Source organism: Camelus ferus, chromosome 2 (genome assembly GCF_009834535.1).
Source record: "Camelus ferus isolate YT-003-E chromosome 2, BCGSAC_Cfer_1.0, whole genome shotgun sequence".
In the NCBI taxonomy this organism is placed as follows: Eukaryota; Metazoa; Chordata; class Mammalia; order Artiodactyla; family Camelidae; genus Camelus; species Camelus ferus.
Window position 1 is genome coordinate 2,841,139 of NC_045697.1, and position 15,365 is coordinate 2,856,503.

General features: G+C 55.1%; 1 protein-coding gene across 5 annotated transcripts in view; it reads right to left on the minus strand.

The window, feature by feature from the left end:
- Positions 1-5,355: 5,355 nt before the first annotated feature.
- Positions 5,356-15,365, minus strand: part of HTRA3 (HtrA serine peptidase 3) — a 31,177-nt gene continuing 21,167 nt past the window's right edge. The window contains exons 7-10 of one of the 5 annotated variants that reach the window (XM_032493293.1): positions 14,553-14,588; positions 9,349-9,397; positions 7,650-7,745; positions 5,356-6,523 (exon numbers count right to left, since the gene is read on the minus strand). In XM_032493293.1, coding sequence (XP_032349184.1) covers positions 6,358-6,523; positions 7,650-7,745; positions 9,349-9,397; positions 14,553-14,588 — 347 coding nt within the window. In that variant the 3' untranslated portion in view covers positions 5,356-6,357. Of the gene's footprint in view, positions 6,524-7,649; positions 7,763-9,348; positions 9,398-14,552; positions 14,589-15,365 lie in introns of all 5 variants that reach the window. The other 4 variants (XR_004324591.1, XM_032493302.1, XM_032493298.1 and 1 more) reach the window with 4 other exon arrangements.

The following is a 15,365-nucleotide window of genomic DNA, read 5'->3' on the forward strand; positions in this document are numbered from 1 at the left end:
CACGTGGGGAGCCGCGGCTCGGGCTGGATGCAGCCTGAATGTCCAGCAGGAGACCGGCGTTCATGGACTGGCCGCTCTGCGGTGGGGGGCAGTGACCACCGCAGCTGCGCAGCAGTGTGGATGAGCCTCACAAGCAAGAATGGGGGTGTGGGTCTTGGGGGGAGGGTACAGCTCAGTGGTAAACCACGTGCTTAGCATGCACAGGGTTCGATCCCCAGCACATCCATTAATACATAAATAAGTAAGTAAACCTAATTACTCCCCTCCAAATTTCTTTAAAAGAGTGGGGAGAACCTCCTTCGAAATGAGGGGCAGAAGTGGGATGGAGGCCAAGGTGGGTGGGGGTCCATTTCCCCTGGTGGCTCGCTTGGCCTGGGGTGTCCTTGGAGCTTGGAGAGGGTCCCGGGGTGAGGCTTGGTGATTCCAAGTGGGTAAAGGGACAGCATGTGGCCAGCTCTGTCGGCATGGACACCTGCAGGGGGGCTTTGTCCTTGGGCGTGGAGAAACTTGTGGCAGCGAGGAAAGTGGGGTCTCCTCTGCCCGACCCCATCGTCTTGTCCCCTCCTCTCCACATTTCACACCTCTGGGCATCTTGGCATTCCCTGATATGGAATTTGGCGGTCTGGCTTGCGGAAGTGGCAGGCGTGGGCATTCTAGGACTCAGATGAACTCGGGTTCACAAGCCCCACCTTGCTGGAGTGTGTTCCCTGGCACCTGCCATGCTGCGGGCCCTGGGCTGGCTCTGAGGAAAGGCTGTGATTCAGAGAAGGGCATGAGCTCCTGGAGCCGTCATTCGGAGGGGGATGCGGTCGGCAGACATCGGAGCAGTGCGGTGGGCCGGATGCAGGAGACAGGGGCCTCCCTGGGGACCTGGCGTGGCCGGGCGCGGGCATCCTGGCGGCAGTGGACGGATGGGATTCCTGTCGCTGCTGCAACAACTCGCCACAAAGGTAATGGCTTAAAACAGTTCTACTGAGGTTCAGAGTCACTGGCTGAAGTCCTGGTGTGGGCGGGGCTGACTGCTCCGGGGGGCGGCTCCGGGAGAGATCCCACTTCCTCACCTTTTCCTGAAGCGCCCTCGGTCTTTAGTCCCTTCCTCATGTCCCCCAACCTCTTGCTCCCATGGTCACATCTTCTAGTCTGACTCCCCTGACTCTCTGTACTAAGGACCCTGTGATGGCACGGGGGCTCCCCAGACCACCCAGGGTGACCTCCCGTCTCAGACCTTGCACTTGATCACAGCCGCAAGGCCCCCCTGGCCACGTAGGTTCTGGGGTCATGACGTGGACAGCTTTGGGGACTTCTTCAGCGCATCACAGAGGAGGGGATGGTCGGCGGGAAAGAAGCAGGCCTGGGGCAGCCTGGGGTGGGGGTGGGGCGTCCAGGGACGGGGAGCAGCCTGCACAGAGACGGGGGGGGGGGGCTGGGGAAGCACGTGGAGTGCAGGGAGTTTAGAGCAGAGCTGGATCCTGCAGGGTGGAGGGTGTGGACTGAGGGCAGGGCAGCGGGGGGACTGCAAGCGGGGGAGGTGAGTGTCCGGCACCTGCGGGGTGGAGGGAGGGGTGGCTGGAGGCGGGACACCTGTACAGACACAGACTGAGCAGTGCTGGCAGGCTGGTCCCAGCCCAGTCCCCCCAGGCGCCGCTCAGGGCCCCGGGTAACAGTGCCAGAGCCCCCACTGTTTCCCTCGCATCTGACCCATTCCAGAATTCCCATCTTTGGTCACCGTGTTCTGGATCCACTAATCCTGGGGGGGCAGGGAGGAACTCTGGGAGGAAGTTGCCGAGACTCGCAGGTTTTCTGCTCCCAGGAACGGCCCCCCGGTGCTCCGGGTTCAGCCCTATGCACTCAGACAGCGGATGTTTGTCCTGCTGCAGCTGCGGCCACAGCTGTTTGCTCCAGCCCGGCCTGAGGGGCAGTCAGGAGCCCAGCCCAGCCCCCTGTGGGCCAGCCCTAGCCCACGTGTGACCCCATGTCCTTCTCTCTGGGCCTCAGTTTTGGCCTCTGTGCAATGGGTCGCTTGGACACAGGAAGGCGTGAAGCCCCTTCCAGGCCTGTCCTTCCAGGACTCCCGGTGTTTATGGAGGGACCCGAGGCTGGAAGGGGGGGTCCCTCCCCCATGGGGCTCTGGCTTGTCAGCACCCTGCTTACAGCTTCCAGGACATGGAGTGGGGGGTGGGCCAAGAGCCCAGCCTCCAGGGGTTGCGTCAGGAGCCTGGGGGTTACACAACGGCTCAGGCGGCAGCTGGCAGGCTCTGAAAAAGTTGTTTTTCACCATGAGCGGCTGGAGCAGCGGCGGGAAGGCCAGCTCTTCCCCACTGGGTGTAGTCAGGACAGAGCGGCTGGTGGGGGACAGAGGCCTTGACCACCACAGAGCCCACTGCCACCATGGCGGGGCCAGCCGGGCGGGCAAGCAGACAGCCCCCAGCACGGGGCGAGGGGCCTGGCTCCCAGTGAGGTGGCGACCAGGGGCTCCCCTGGATGCAGGCACGTAGAGCCAGGGGCCCCGACAGAGGTCAGCCAGAGAGGGGCCAAGCCGAGACCACAGCCCAGGCCTGGTGGACTCCCGAGCTCAGGGACCCCCACATCCCACCTCCCATTTCACCATGGACAACCCGAGGTCATGGAGGGTGGCACAGCCCTGCCACCCAGGGGGCTGGTGTCAGGGAGGGATTGGATGTGAAGTGACATTATGGGGCACTCTTGGGGCCAGACTATGAGTCAGGAACCTCCCAGGTGACATTTAATTCAGCACTTATTGCAACAAAGCTGCGTTGGGGACAGATGGGTTTCAGCCCCGCCCCTCTGGGCAGGGGCCCCTCCCCTGCTGGGCCCCGTGTCTGCCCCCTTCCTCTCTCCCCTCCAAACCCAAGGGGCTCCGGGTGGTGGTGGAGAAGAGGGGACGATGATGGGTTGGCCGTGTTGATGCCCACAGAGGCCATGCTCAGGGAGTCTGGTCCACCCCAGCTCCAGACCTCAGGGTGAAGGCGGTTCCATGAAATACCGAGGGGGCTGGTGACCTATCTGGGGCACTGCAAGTACACAAAGACTGGCATCTATGGGGCGGGTGCCTGGCACTTCCACTGTCTGTCTCTCAAAATCTTAGGCAGGAGGGGCTGTTGGTGTCCCCTCATGCTCCCCTCCACCTCTGAGGTCACCTGCCACTTCCAGGGACAATTCTGGGCTCACTGTCAGTGCTATCCCCAGTGTCCTGTCTCTGTGACCCTCGGCCAGCGGGTTCCCTCCAGCAAGGTGGGCACTAGCTCCGCCCCCTCAAATGTGAGAGGGCGGGGTCTGTGGACCAGCACTGCCAGCTTCCCTGCCTCCGGGAAGTGTCTGGGCCCATCTGCACAGTTCCTCAGGGGATCTCAGCCCCGTTCCCCTCAGCTGCCTGAGCCCACCAGCTCAATACCACAGGCCCCCACTCTGTGCTGAGGACTGGATTGTGTCCCCCAGATTCCTGTGCTGAAGCCCTAGCCCCTGTGATGTATATGATGGTGGTGGTACGTGGAGGTGGGGCTTTTGGGGGTGAGCAGGGTCAGATGACAATGGGGACTTCATGGTGGGGTGGCTGCCCCTATGAGAAGGGACTGACTCCCCCCCTCCATGTGCTCACACTGCAATCGGGAAGTCAGGAAGCAGCTCTCACCAGGAACCGCAGGACTCCCTTATCTTGGATGCCCTTATCAGTTCCCGCTCAGATACTGGGCCCTGGTCAAGTTCACAGCTCTGCTTTCAGTGCCCTGTTTCCAGCTCACCTTCTGCCCACACCCCAACACCCCCAGGCTCCTTACTCTTAGGGGGGACCACCTGGCTGCTGAGTAACAAAGGCCAAGCTCTGGGGGCCATTGAGAGTGTGGAAGGTGGGGACGGGGGCCCTGCCTGGTGGGAGTGAGAGCAGAGACCTCAGAGGGCGGACAGACTTTGGACATTGGGACTGTTCCAGATTGGGGGGCGGTGGGATGGTCCAGGGCCTGCTCTGTGGGGATGGTCCAGCCCACTCTGGATGGGAAGGGAGGGATGGGGGGACTGGCTGTGGGTAGCCCTGTGATGTGGGCTGAACCAGGCTCTGTGGCTGTGTTCTGGCATTTCCAGAAGACGCTGGCAGTGAAGAGGGCTATAACAGGAGGGTGACACTGTGTGAGGCCAGCTCAGGGCGAATGGAAAGGGGGCAGGCCGGCCAGTGGTGGCAGGGACCATGTTGTGGTGGGGGCTGGAATGTCACTCGCAGGGCGGCCTTCGTGCCCGGCCCCTCCTTCCCCAGTAGCGCCTGGGTGCGGCTGAGGGATGGGGAGTGGTGCTCAGTCCACTTGATAATCTGAGCCCTGGAATTGAGAAACTGGCCTGGTGAACCAGTTCACAGGGCCCTCATTAAAAAGCCGCCCGTGACAGATTCTGATCCTTTCCTGAGAGTGGGAGCTTTTTTGTCTCACTCCCTCCTTCCCCCCGCCAGCCAGCTGGCACACAGTGCACACAGCAGTGCACACCCAGTGTCTTCACGGATCTCCTATGAGCCCCGCCGGGTCCTGAGCAGGGTTCTGGCCACTGCCACGGCCGTCTGAGGCTGTCTCCTAAAATAAGCCTCATGGCAGGTCATTTAAGTCTGGACCTGTCGAATCTCAGGCTCTCAGAACTTAGTCTGCAGTTCACTCCCTAACCCCCAACTCCCGAGGGAGAAGGTGCCTGAGGTCACACAGCTGGGGGCAGGCCCGGTTGCTTTGCGAGGGTTGGACCAGGGGACGGCGACCCTTCTGGGCTGGTGGTCCAGCACTCGGGGCCGGGACCTTCCCTCTCAGCCCCAGTGGGAGCCCCTCACCCTCACCTTGATTCCCCGACCTGCAACCGCAGGGCCACTTCTGATTTGGCTCTCGGTGTTCAGAGTTCACAGCCCTCGGCGCCGTGCTGGCAGCGCCCCCCGCCCCCCACCTGTGCCTGGGCAGCCTGCCCCATCCTTTTCTGCCTCATTCCCGATGCTGGGGGTGCTGCGGGGACGGTGATGCAGGGCAGATGCAAGGACAGCTTTATCACGCGGCCTGGCAGGCACACTCCGCAGGCTTAGCGGGGCTTGCTGCTGCGGGCCAGGTGTCTCTCCGAGTATTCCGCCCGGCTGCCGGGAGGTCGGTGGTCTCGGTGCCCTTCTGCATGGAGGGAGAGGCCACGGCATGGGGAGGGGAGGCGTCTTGTCTGGGACCAGGGGGCCAAGGTGAACGGGGAGCCGGGCGGCGGTGCGTGGTGATGCCCTGTGCTCGAGGTGGTTGGTCCGAGGTCTTCTTGTCTGTTGACGTGTTGGCTCTGGGGCAGGAGAAGCTGTTGGCGTTGGGTGGGCTGCCCCAAACGCCCCTGCTGGGGAGGGACTCTGTGCTTTGTAAACTTTAATTTCCGTACAGTAGAGAAACATACAGTACAAGCAACATGGGACCGGACTGGACAGCGAAGCTCACGGACCCGCCTAGAAACAGGCTCCCCGCAGAGAGGAAGCACCTTTCGCCGGCTCCTGGGGTGATGCTGCCAGTCCTTGCTCCACACAGACCAGCACGGGAGGCGAGGCCGGCTCAGTCCTCGCCACCCTCCCTCTGCGGGTCCCAGTCTCCTCGGCCTACCGCCCCCTGGTCTCCTCTCAGAGGATGAGCTGGCCTTCCGGGGGGGCCAGACACACTCTGCTCCCTGCCAGCTCCTCTCCCGCCTGGGAAGGCGGACCTTGTCGCCAAGCTCCAGGGCTCAGCTGGGCAGCCAGGGAACATCCCGCGGGGTCGGCTCCGGGCCAGACCTGCCACACCTGACTCCTCAAGGGGGCAGACGTGGCCCACCCTCCAGGGACTCCAGGCTGACCAGGCAAACAGCCCTGGTCATTCAACGTGGTGGGCTCTGTGCTACTGGGCGTGGGGGGCCAGGGAGGAGAACCTAGGAGAGGAGGAGGCTGGGGGGCTGAGACCTGAAGAGGCGAGAGTCGGGTGGGAGGAGCAGAGAGCATTTCAGAGAGAGGTATGGATAGGCGCAAAGACAGGAAGGTGGGAGAGAGGATGGGACTTCGGGGAAGTACAAGAGTTTTCTAGACCCAGGGAACTGGGACGGGCCCTCAGGAGCATTTGTTGGGGGTGGGGACATCAGGCTGCCCCAGGGGCCCTGTGACGTGGAAGCCAACGCTCCCTGAAGGCTGAGATGCGGACCCCCAGCCAAGCCCAGCCTGTGGCTCTGACCCTGGACGGCTGGGAGGAGGCCACTGGCTCTGCTGTGGACCAGCCGCAGTCCCTTGTCCTGATCCTGCGGGAGGCAGCAGCTCGGGACAGAACCAGTCTGCTGGCACCTGTGCTTGGCCGCAGGCCCTGGAGCTCGGCGATGGAGGGAGGTGGCCCACGTTCACAGGACCACCTCGGGTGCGATGCTGAAGAGAAGGTCATCGTTCCCCCGCCTCACCTCCAGCAGCAGGGGGGACTCAGTCAGGACAGCCTCCTGCAGCTCGCTCGAGTCCGCCAGAGGGCGCCCGTTGACCTTGACAATGATGTCGCCATCTTGGATGCCCCCTCTGCCAACAGGGAAGACACGGGGTCACCGCACATCCCTGCGAGACCCAGGCCCTGGGCACAGTGGGTTTTAACTGCAGCAGGTTAAGAAAAATCACCTCAGCAGGTAAGACCAGGGCCCTGACTGCAAGGTTCTTACACCAGATGAAAACCGCGTCCTCCAACAGGCTTGGGCTTTGCGGGGCTACTTCTATGCATCAGAAGGGCTGGGGGCTGCAGGGCTGGATTGCCTTGGGCCAGCAATCCTGCCCCTTGGAGCCTCACTTTCCACATCTACCATCCTATGTGGAAACATGCTTTGTAAATTACAGCGAGGTCCAGGGAGTTGATTCTAATGTTACAACAGCTGCTAAGATCTTCACATGAGCAGCAGAGTGAGCTGGCCAGCCTCCCTTCTGCACCTGACTTGCTGCGACCTTCCCCTTCACCCAGGAGGAGGGCAGTGGTTAGGCGCATGGGTGACAGAGCCCAGATCCACACGTGTGTGCTGTGTGCCCTCGGAAGAGTGACTTCACTGAGCCTCAGTCTTCCCATCTATGAAGTGGGGTGAGAGCAGCAGCCCGCACCTCCTGGGCCACAGTGAGGATTAATTGAGACAATGCGTATGGAATGCCCAGCTCATGCGGCATCCTTGGTCCCCACCAAGCCCCCTTCTCTGGCTCTTGGGGTGCCCTGCATGTGGTTGTTCTTGGTGACTGCTGTCTGCTGAATCAGTGGGGTACAGCAACCCGGAAAAAAGAGCTTGAGTTTGGGTGGTTATTTTCTGGCTTTGTGGATCTATATTGCAACAATTTTTGCTGCAGGCTGGCTGCGGGCTGAGCATGCGTGCGGGGCTCATGGTAGAAGGACACAGAGTCCGTGTCTTCTGACACATCCTCCTGAGCAGCACACAGAACAGGAAGGAAGGGTCCTGTTGGGTTGAAGGGGCCTCGGGGGCTAGTGCTCTGCTGGGTACTTCGTCTCTCCAGCCTGCCCGCAGCATAGAGGACCAGCCAGAATCCCCCTGGCCACTTCTACCTTGCGTCATGTTGCCAGGAAGTTCAAGGTCATGCGAGGTCAGTGAAGCAGGCCAGACCCAGGCTCTGTGCCCGCCCACCCGGCCTCCCCGCTTCCTCTGGCGGAGCCTACCTCTGAGAAGGCGAGTTTGGAACAACCTCCTGCACGTAAATCCCACTGCTGACCGCCGGGAAGTCTGGGTTGCCGGCCTTCAGTTCTTCCACCAAACTGAAAAGGCAGTTCCACTGTGAAAGCACATCTTCTGAGCCGCTGAAGTAACTCCCCCTCCATCCCCCCACTGCCCAGGCCAGGCAAGGAGTCTCTCCTGGGCTCCCATACTGCCCTGTCCTGCCACTGCCCATCCGGGGTTGTCACTGGTTCTTATCTGTGGCCCCCACTCAACACGGGCTCCTCAAGAGAAATCTCCCGTGGAGGGGATGGTCAGAAGTATGGAGAGGGGAGGCTGACGGATAGATGTGAGGCTGGGTCAGGGGATGGATGGAAAAGGAAGGAAAGGTAGAGGGAGGGACGATCAGGTGGATGGATAGATGGATGGATAAATGGACAGATGGAAGGAGGGTGAACAGACAATGGGTGAGTGATGGAGTGGAGAGACGGGGACTGGACAGATGGTGATGGATGGATGGAAGGAGAGAAAGAAAGAACCTCTTTAAAGGATAAACTAGTATATTGGTCTTCATTCCAAATTACTTTCAGACTTATTCCCTAGATGAACAGGAAGTATGGTCGTTTTAGGGACTGTGTGGGTGGGAGGGTCTGGTGAGCCTTAGTTCTTCCCCCAGAGCAGCGACCTCTTCCCTTTTCAAACCCCTGGACTTGACTTTGCATTTTCTTCCCTTCTGCTTCCTTTCCTCCCTCCCTCTTCTTCCTCTTCCCCAACCCCTTCTCTATGTCACGCATTCAGTATTTGTAGGCACACACTCTGGTGTAGACCTGGTACTGAGAGGTGGGGAAGCAGAGGGATGAGCAAGACACAGTCCTTGCTCCCAAGGAGCCCATGGTCAAGGTTGGGGGCGGGCAATGCTGACGCTGTGGGACCACTGCAAAGCTGGGGAAGGGAGCCCAGCTATGCAAGTGAAGAGGAGGCGCCTTCTCCCACTTGAGTAACCTGGTGAGGCAGAGTAGTGTCCTCTGCAAAAACTCATGTCCGCCCAGGGCCTCGGACTGTGACTTTGTTTGGAAGTAGGATCTTTGCAGACACAGTTGGTTAAGGATCTGTAGAGGAGATCAGCCTGACTTAGGGTGGGCCCTAAACCCAATGACTGGTGTTTTTATAAGAGAGCAAAGAGGGAGATTGGACACAGACACATAGAAAGCAGACGCCATGTGATGAGAAAGGCAGAGTTTGGAGTGATGCAACTACAACCCAAGAAACACCTGGAACCCCCAGAAGCTGGGAGACACAAGGAAGGGTTCTTCCCTGGAAGAATCCAGCAGAAGTGCAGCCCTGCTGACACCTTGATTTTGGACTTCTGGCTTCCAGAACTGTGAGAGAATGAATTTCTGTTTTAAGCCACCAAGTTTGTGGTAATTTGTTATGGCGGCCACAGGAAATTAATCTGGGAGGCTTCCTGGAGGAAGGGCACCTGAATAGAGTCCTGTGGGAGCCCAAGGAGTCTACCAGACAAAGTGGGCAAGATTTTCCAGGCAGAGGAACTAGCCTGAGCAGAGGCTCAGAAGGATGAGTGTGTCTGGTCTGCTAGAGCATCCGCCCGTGGCCAGACATGTCCGGGCCAGGGTCTGGGAGGTGGGTGGAGGAGAGGCATGAGATTGGATGGGCGGCAGGGAGCAGCGCCCTTCAGACACCAACCTTGGTGTGATGGTCCGCATTCGTATGCCGATGAAGCGCTTCTTCCAGTCTGAAACAGAGCATGTCAGGACTCAGAACCACCATGGAGCCCCTGTCCTCCCTGAGCATCCAGTCAAGGGCAGAATCCCCTTGGCCCCCCACACTGGGAGTAGAAGGCAGCAGGGGTCACTCTGCCTGGGCCAGCCCAGCCTCTGAGTGATCAGGCACATAGAGCCACCTCCCTCCACTTGGCTGCTCTTGAGGAGCCGAGGGACATCCTGGCTCTAATCTGGTGGCTTCACGCCCACCCTCACCCTCAGGCACCATCCAGTATCAGCTCTGACATCTGCTCTCTTACTGAGCCCCACAGCCAAACCCCAACGGACAGTGCGGCTCTCCTCTCCAGTCTCCATCCCACAGGCTCCCCAAACTTGCCTTACTCTGATTGGAGCTCATCACCTTCCCTTGCCTTCTTCATTAATAGTAATACTAATTGGTAATGCCCAGTGAGCACTAACCATGTGGCGGGCACTCTGGCTGGAGAATTATATACAAAACATGCTAAGGTGTGACCTCTATTCTCCCAGCTGCTCCAGCCTGTGACCTAGCAGGTGTCAGACTCAGAAATGACATTTATGTATTCTGAACCATAAACAAGTCTCAGTGTATTTTAATAATTTCATATCATAAAACTATAGTCTCTGACCACAATGGAATTAAACTAGAAATCAAGAACAGAAAGATATCTACAAGATTCCCCAAAGCTTAGAAACTAGATGATGCATTTCTAAATAAGCCATCTTCAATGAAGAAATTAAAAGGGCAATTAGAAAGTATTTTAAACTGAATAAAACTGAAAATACAACATACCAAACTTTGTGGGATATAGTTACTAAAGAGGAACTTAGAGGGAAATCAATAGCACCAAAGTGCCAATATCAGAAAAGAAGAAAGTTCTCAAATCAATAACTTCTGCTTTCTCCTTAAAAACTAGAAAAAGAGGATCAAATGAAACCTCATCTGGGCAGAAGAAAAGGAACAATGAAGAATAGGAATCAATGACACAGGAAATAAAAACACAACGGAGAAAATAAATGAAGCCCAGAAGCTGATTCTTTGAGATCAATAAAATTTTTAAGCCTTTAGCCAGACTGATTAGGGAAAAAGTGAGAAAAGATACCAGGAACATGAGGAATCAGAGGGGTGACATCACTACAGATCCCACAGCTATTAAGAGGATAATGAGAAACTATTATGAACAACTTGATGTCAATAAATTTGACAAATCTGATAAAGTGGACAAATTTCTTGAAATTTCCAGACCTTTAAAGCTCACTCAAGAAGAAACAGAAAACCTCAGCAGCCCTATATTTATTAAAGAAATTGAAGTTGTAGTTAAAAATCTTCCCACAAAGAAAGTTCAGGCCCAGGTGGTCTCACCCGAGAATTACACCTAATGTTTAAGAAGTCATGCCAATTCTACACAAACTTCTCTAGAAAACTGCAAAATGAGTGAGTACTTCTGTGATATTGTGATTTATAATAAAAAATACATATATATTCTGGTCTTTACCCATGGTTCCTAACAAATGCTCCTAAAATTTTTTCATTTCTTAAAGTGATTAGAGCTATAAGGGACATCTTTTGCTCCCAGCTCTTGAAATAGCTCCAGAACTATAAAGGTGAAATGGGCTTTTACCTTCCATAACAAGCCCCTTTCTGTCACACCACAGTTTATATTAATGAGGTGACTTTTGGAAAGCCCCTAGGGATGGGAGCTGTTTGCCAGGGGAACCAACCATGTAATTAGAGAGTTGGAAGTTTCAGCCCCAGCCTCCTTACCCTGCCTCTGGGGAAGGGAGAGGGGCTAGAAGCTGAATCAATTGCCAATGGCCAATCATTTGGTCAGTCTTGCCTATGTAATAAAGCCTCTGTAAAACCCCAAAAGAATGGATTTGGAGAGCTTCTAGGTTGGTGACCCTGTAGAGGTGCTGGAAGATTGGTGTATCCAGAGATCATGGAAGCTCCACACCCTTCCCTCATGCCTTGCCCTGTGCATCTCTCCCATCAGGCTGTTTCCAGGTCACATCCTTTTAAAGGCAACTGGTAACCTAATAAGTAAACTGTTTTCCTGCTCTAGCAAGTGACTCAAGCAAGAAGAGGTTCATGGGAAATTCTGATTTATAGTCACAGGAAGTATGCAATCAGCATCTGGAGGTGGGGTCAGGGGTGGTCTTGCTAGACCAGCCCTTCACTTGCAGGGTCTGATGCTCTCTCCAGGTAGACAGTGTCAGAATTGAGTTAAATGGTAGAGCATTCAGCTTGGCATGGGGAAACCCCACACACTTAGTGAGCAGATGTGTCAGACATGAAGGAGCAGAGGATGGAGAGTAGAGGAGACACCCAGGAGGAATGCTTTTCCTAAATAAATTCTCAATGTGTTATCCCAACACCAAAGCCAGAAAAGAAAACTGGACCAATGTCCCTCATGAAGATAGATGGGGAAAATCTTTGAATGTTTTCAGCAAATCAAATGCAACAATATATAAAAAGGATAATACATCATGGAATACATATTCCAGGAATGCAAGGATGGTTTAACAACAAAAATCAGTGCAACTTACCATATTAACAGAATAAAATGTGAAACTGTCATCTCAAAAGATGCAGAAAAAGCATTTACAAAATCTAACATCTATTCCTAATAATAACGAGAAGTAAAAAGGATCTTTTTCAACCTGATAAAGAACATCTATGAAAATACTTTACTTAGCATCATACTTAATAGAGAGAAACTGAAGATTTCTCCCTAAGATCGGTAATGAGGCAAGGAAGTCCACTCTCACCACTTTTATTTAACATTTTTATGGGAGAACCTGGCCAGGCAAGAAAAAAAGCATTTGGATTGGAAAGGAAGAAGTAAAACCGTCTTTATTCACAGACTGCATAATCATCTGTGTAGAAATCAGATGGAATCTACAGAAAGCCACTAGAACTAATAAGTGAGTTACCAAGGCTGCACGATCTCACGGGTCAAAGTACAAAAATCAATTTTATTTGTATATTTTAGTAAGTAACAAACATTCAGAAATTAAAATTTAAAAGAATAATTTTGAATAGCACAAAAATTATAAAATACTTAGGAATAAATCTGATGCTTAAAACCTGTACTCTGAAAACTAGAAAAAAAATTGCTGAAAGAAATCAAACAAGACCTAAATAATGGGGCAATATCTGTGTTCATGGGCCAAAAGATTCAATATTGTTAAGATGACAATTCTCCCCCAAGTCAGTCTATAGACTCAGGACAATCTCAATTAAAATAGCAGCAGGTTTTTTGGGGGGGGGGGGTAGAAATTGACAAGCTGATTCTAAAATTCGTATGGATTTAGAAGGATTTAGAAGAACCAAAGCGACTTTGGGAAGGAAGACCTGGCGGGGGCCTGACACTGCCTGACCTCAAGGCTCATCGCAAAGCCAGGAGAAGCGGGACGGTGTGACCTTGGTGGACAGAAGGACCCAAGCGGAGCAGAAGATGCTTAGTTTGTTTTCGACAAAGGTACCAAAGTGACTCAGCAGAGGAAGGATAGTCGTTCCAACGAATGGTGCTAGGACGGCTGAATATTCAACACAAAGAAAGAAAAAAGAACTTGATTCACACTGGGCCCTGTTTTAAAGAATAATTCAAAGCACAGCATAATCCTACATCTAAAACCTCAGAAAATAAAGCTTCGAGGAGAAAAATCTTTCTGACCTTGGCTAGCAAGGTTTCCCAGATGCAACCTTAGATGCACAGTCCACTTATAAAAATCAGTAAATTAGACTTCACCCAACATTTACAAAACTTCTGCTCTTAAGGAATGCAAAGGCAGGCCACGGGGGGGAAATACTTGCAACTCATTCCTCTGACAGAGAGCTCCGCGCCAGAACGTACGAAGAATCCTCAAAACCTAAGTGGAGCACCAACAGCCCTAATGTCTGAAATGGGCGAAATGCTTAAACAGGCATCTCACCGAGGAAGGCGGACGGTATTATGCATGTTTGAACCACATGGGAGATGAAGTCACAGTTGGGGGGACGCCACACCTCATGGATCTGGTGGGCCAGGGGAGGCTTTCGTTTTTACTTCCACTGAGATGGAGCCTGGGGAGGGTTTGTAGCAGAGACATGCCGTGGTCTGCTTGAGATTTTGAAAGAAGTCCCCTGGCCATGGGAAGGGTCTGCCGGGGGCAAGGGCAGCAGCAGGGAGCAGAGAGGCAGCAGTAGCGCAGGGGAGTGTCCCTGCTGGCTTGGGCGGTGGAGCTGGAGATGGGAGGAGCGGGTGCAGGATGGCTGCGTCCCCAAGGCAGGGCCAGCCAGTGGGGCCGGTGGCTGGATGTGGGGTGGGACACCCGGGAGGAGGGAGCTGCCCGTAACTGAGAAGGGGGACAGTGACGGGGTGGAGGTGTCCAACAAGCAGCTGTACGTCCAAGCCTAGGGCTCAGGGAGAAGGACGGGCTGAAGGTGGAAATTTGGGGTTCACTCTCTAGATGGCATCTAAATCCCCGAGACTGGATGAGGTTCTCAGGGGAGAGGGGAAAGGCCCAGGCAGTGAGGCCTCGGCCCTCTAACCTGCTCCCAACACGAGTCCTGGCCACTGGTCAGCTTGGCTCATGGCCCGAGGTCATGCTTAAAAAGAGGACAAAACCTGCAGTTTCCTGAGCTTGTGTGTGAGGAGCGCCTGGGCAGTGCTGATGTGCAGCCCAGGTGGCCTCCGAGGCTCTCCAGAAACAGAATCCTGCCAACCTTCATCCTCCTGTCCTTACCGGAAAGTCCCCTGAGGGATGCGTGCCTGTGCCTCCTCCCGCCTCTGCTCGCCTGTCCGAGGAGGACTCAGCACCCTGGCACATGGGCTCCCGGAGGCTGCCTGCGACCTCGAGGCCAGGGAATGCGCATTCGGGCCCTTCTTGCCAGCGCCCCTCCCCCGCACCCCGCAGCTCGCCCTCAGCTGGTGGGCCACAGAGACCCCCGATCAGGAGACACTGAGGTTTCCTATGCCCCAGGCCGGACGTGAGCACTGAGGAGCCGTCTCCACAGCTTACAGAGGGGCGGACACCCAGGACCACTCAACTCATCGACTGAATCACCCCCGGGGGTGCACTCTAGTCTGAAGGCTGGCTGAACCCCCAGACCCTCCTGGGGCCCCAGGCCGAGGTGTCCCCAACCAGCATGGTGGCCACTCTTACCTTGAAAGTCCCCCAGAGGCCTCTGCACCCCAACCCCTAGATGGAAACAAGATATGCACCTTAACCAATATCCCCTCAATGTAATAAAAAGATGGTTAGTCTCAAAGAAATTCAGATTAACTGAGTTTGCATAATTTCATATTTTCATTTAAAAAAAAAGCAAAAGTAAACACCAATTTCAGGAGGATTTTAAGTGATTTGGTCATTCAGCTAAGATTTATCGGGCCCTGTCATTACTCCACATGTCCTCAGGGAGGGGACAGCTCTGGGGACATGGGATGAGTGCTTCCTGGGGTCTGGGGAGAGGTCAGTGAGGACAGGGGCAGTTCCTGTACAACAAAGGAGTGAACCAGCCCGGGCGGGGTCTTGCCTGGCACAGCAGAGGAGAACGGACAAGACGGAAGAGGATACTACCACCTCGTTCCCAGCGACAGTCACCTCAACCCGTGCCAAGTGCAGCTCCACCGATTCCCAGGAAGGTGGCCAAAGGCAAAGGCACCCCTGGAGCAGAGGAACGTTAAACTGGAAAAGCTTGGTTATTAGAGAAAAGACCAAGTGCGGTATGAAGGTTCAGCCCTGGATCAAGTTCTGAGCTTCCTAGAAGCCAAGGGGAAAAGGGCTCCAGAGGTTAGATGGCACCCTTGTCCAATAGAAGCCTTCGGCTTCTTTAGGGAACACTGGCTGTGCCTTGGCTCCAGGCTATCCTTGCACAAGGACACCGATGAACCAGAGTCCTCAACTGCGGTTCTTCATGTGGCCAGTCCCCATGGCACTTGTCTGGGCTGCACTGGAGTCTGTGTGCTTGGCTTCTTG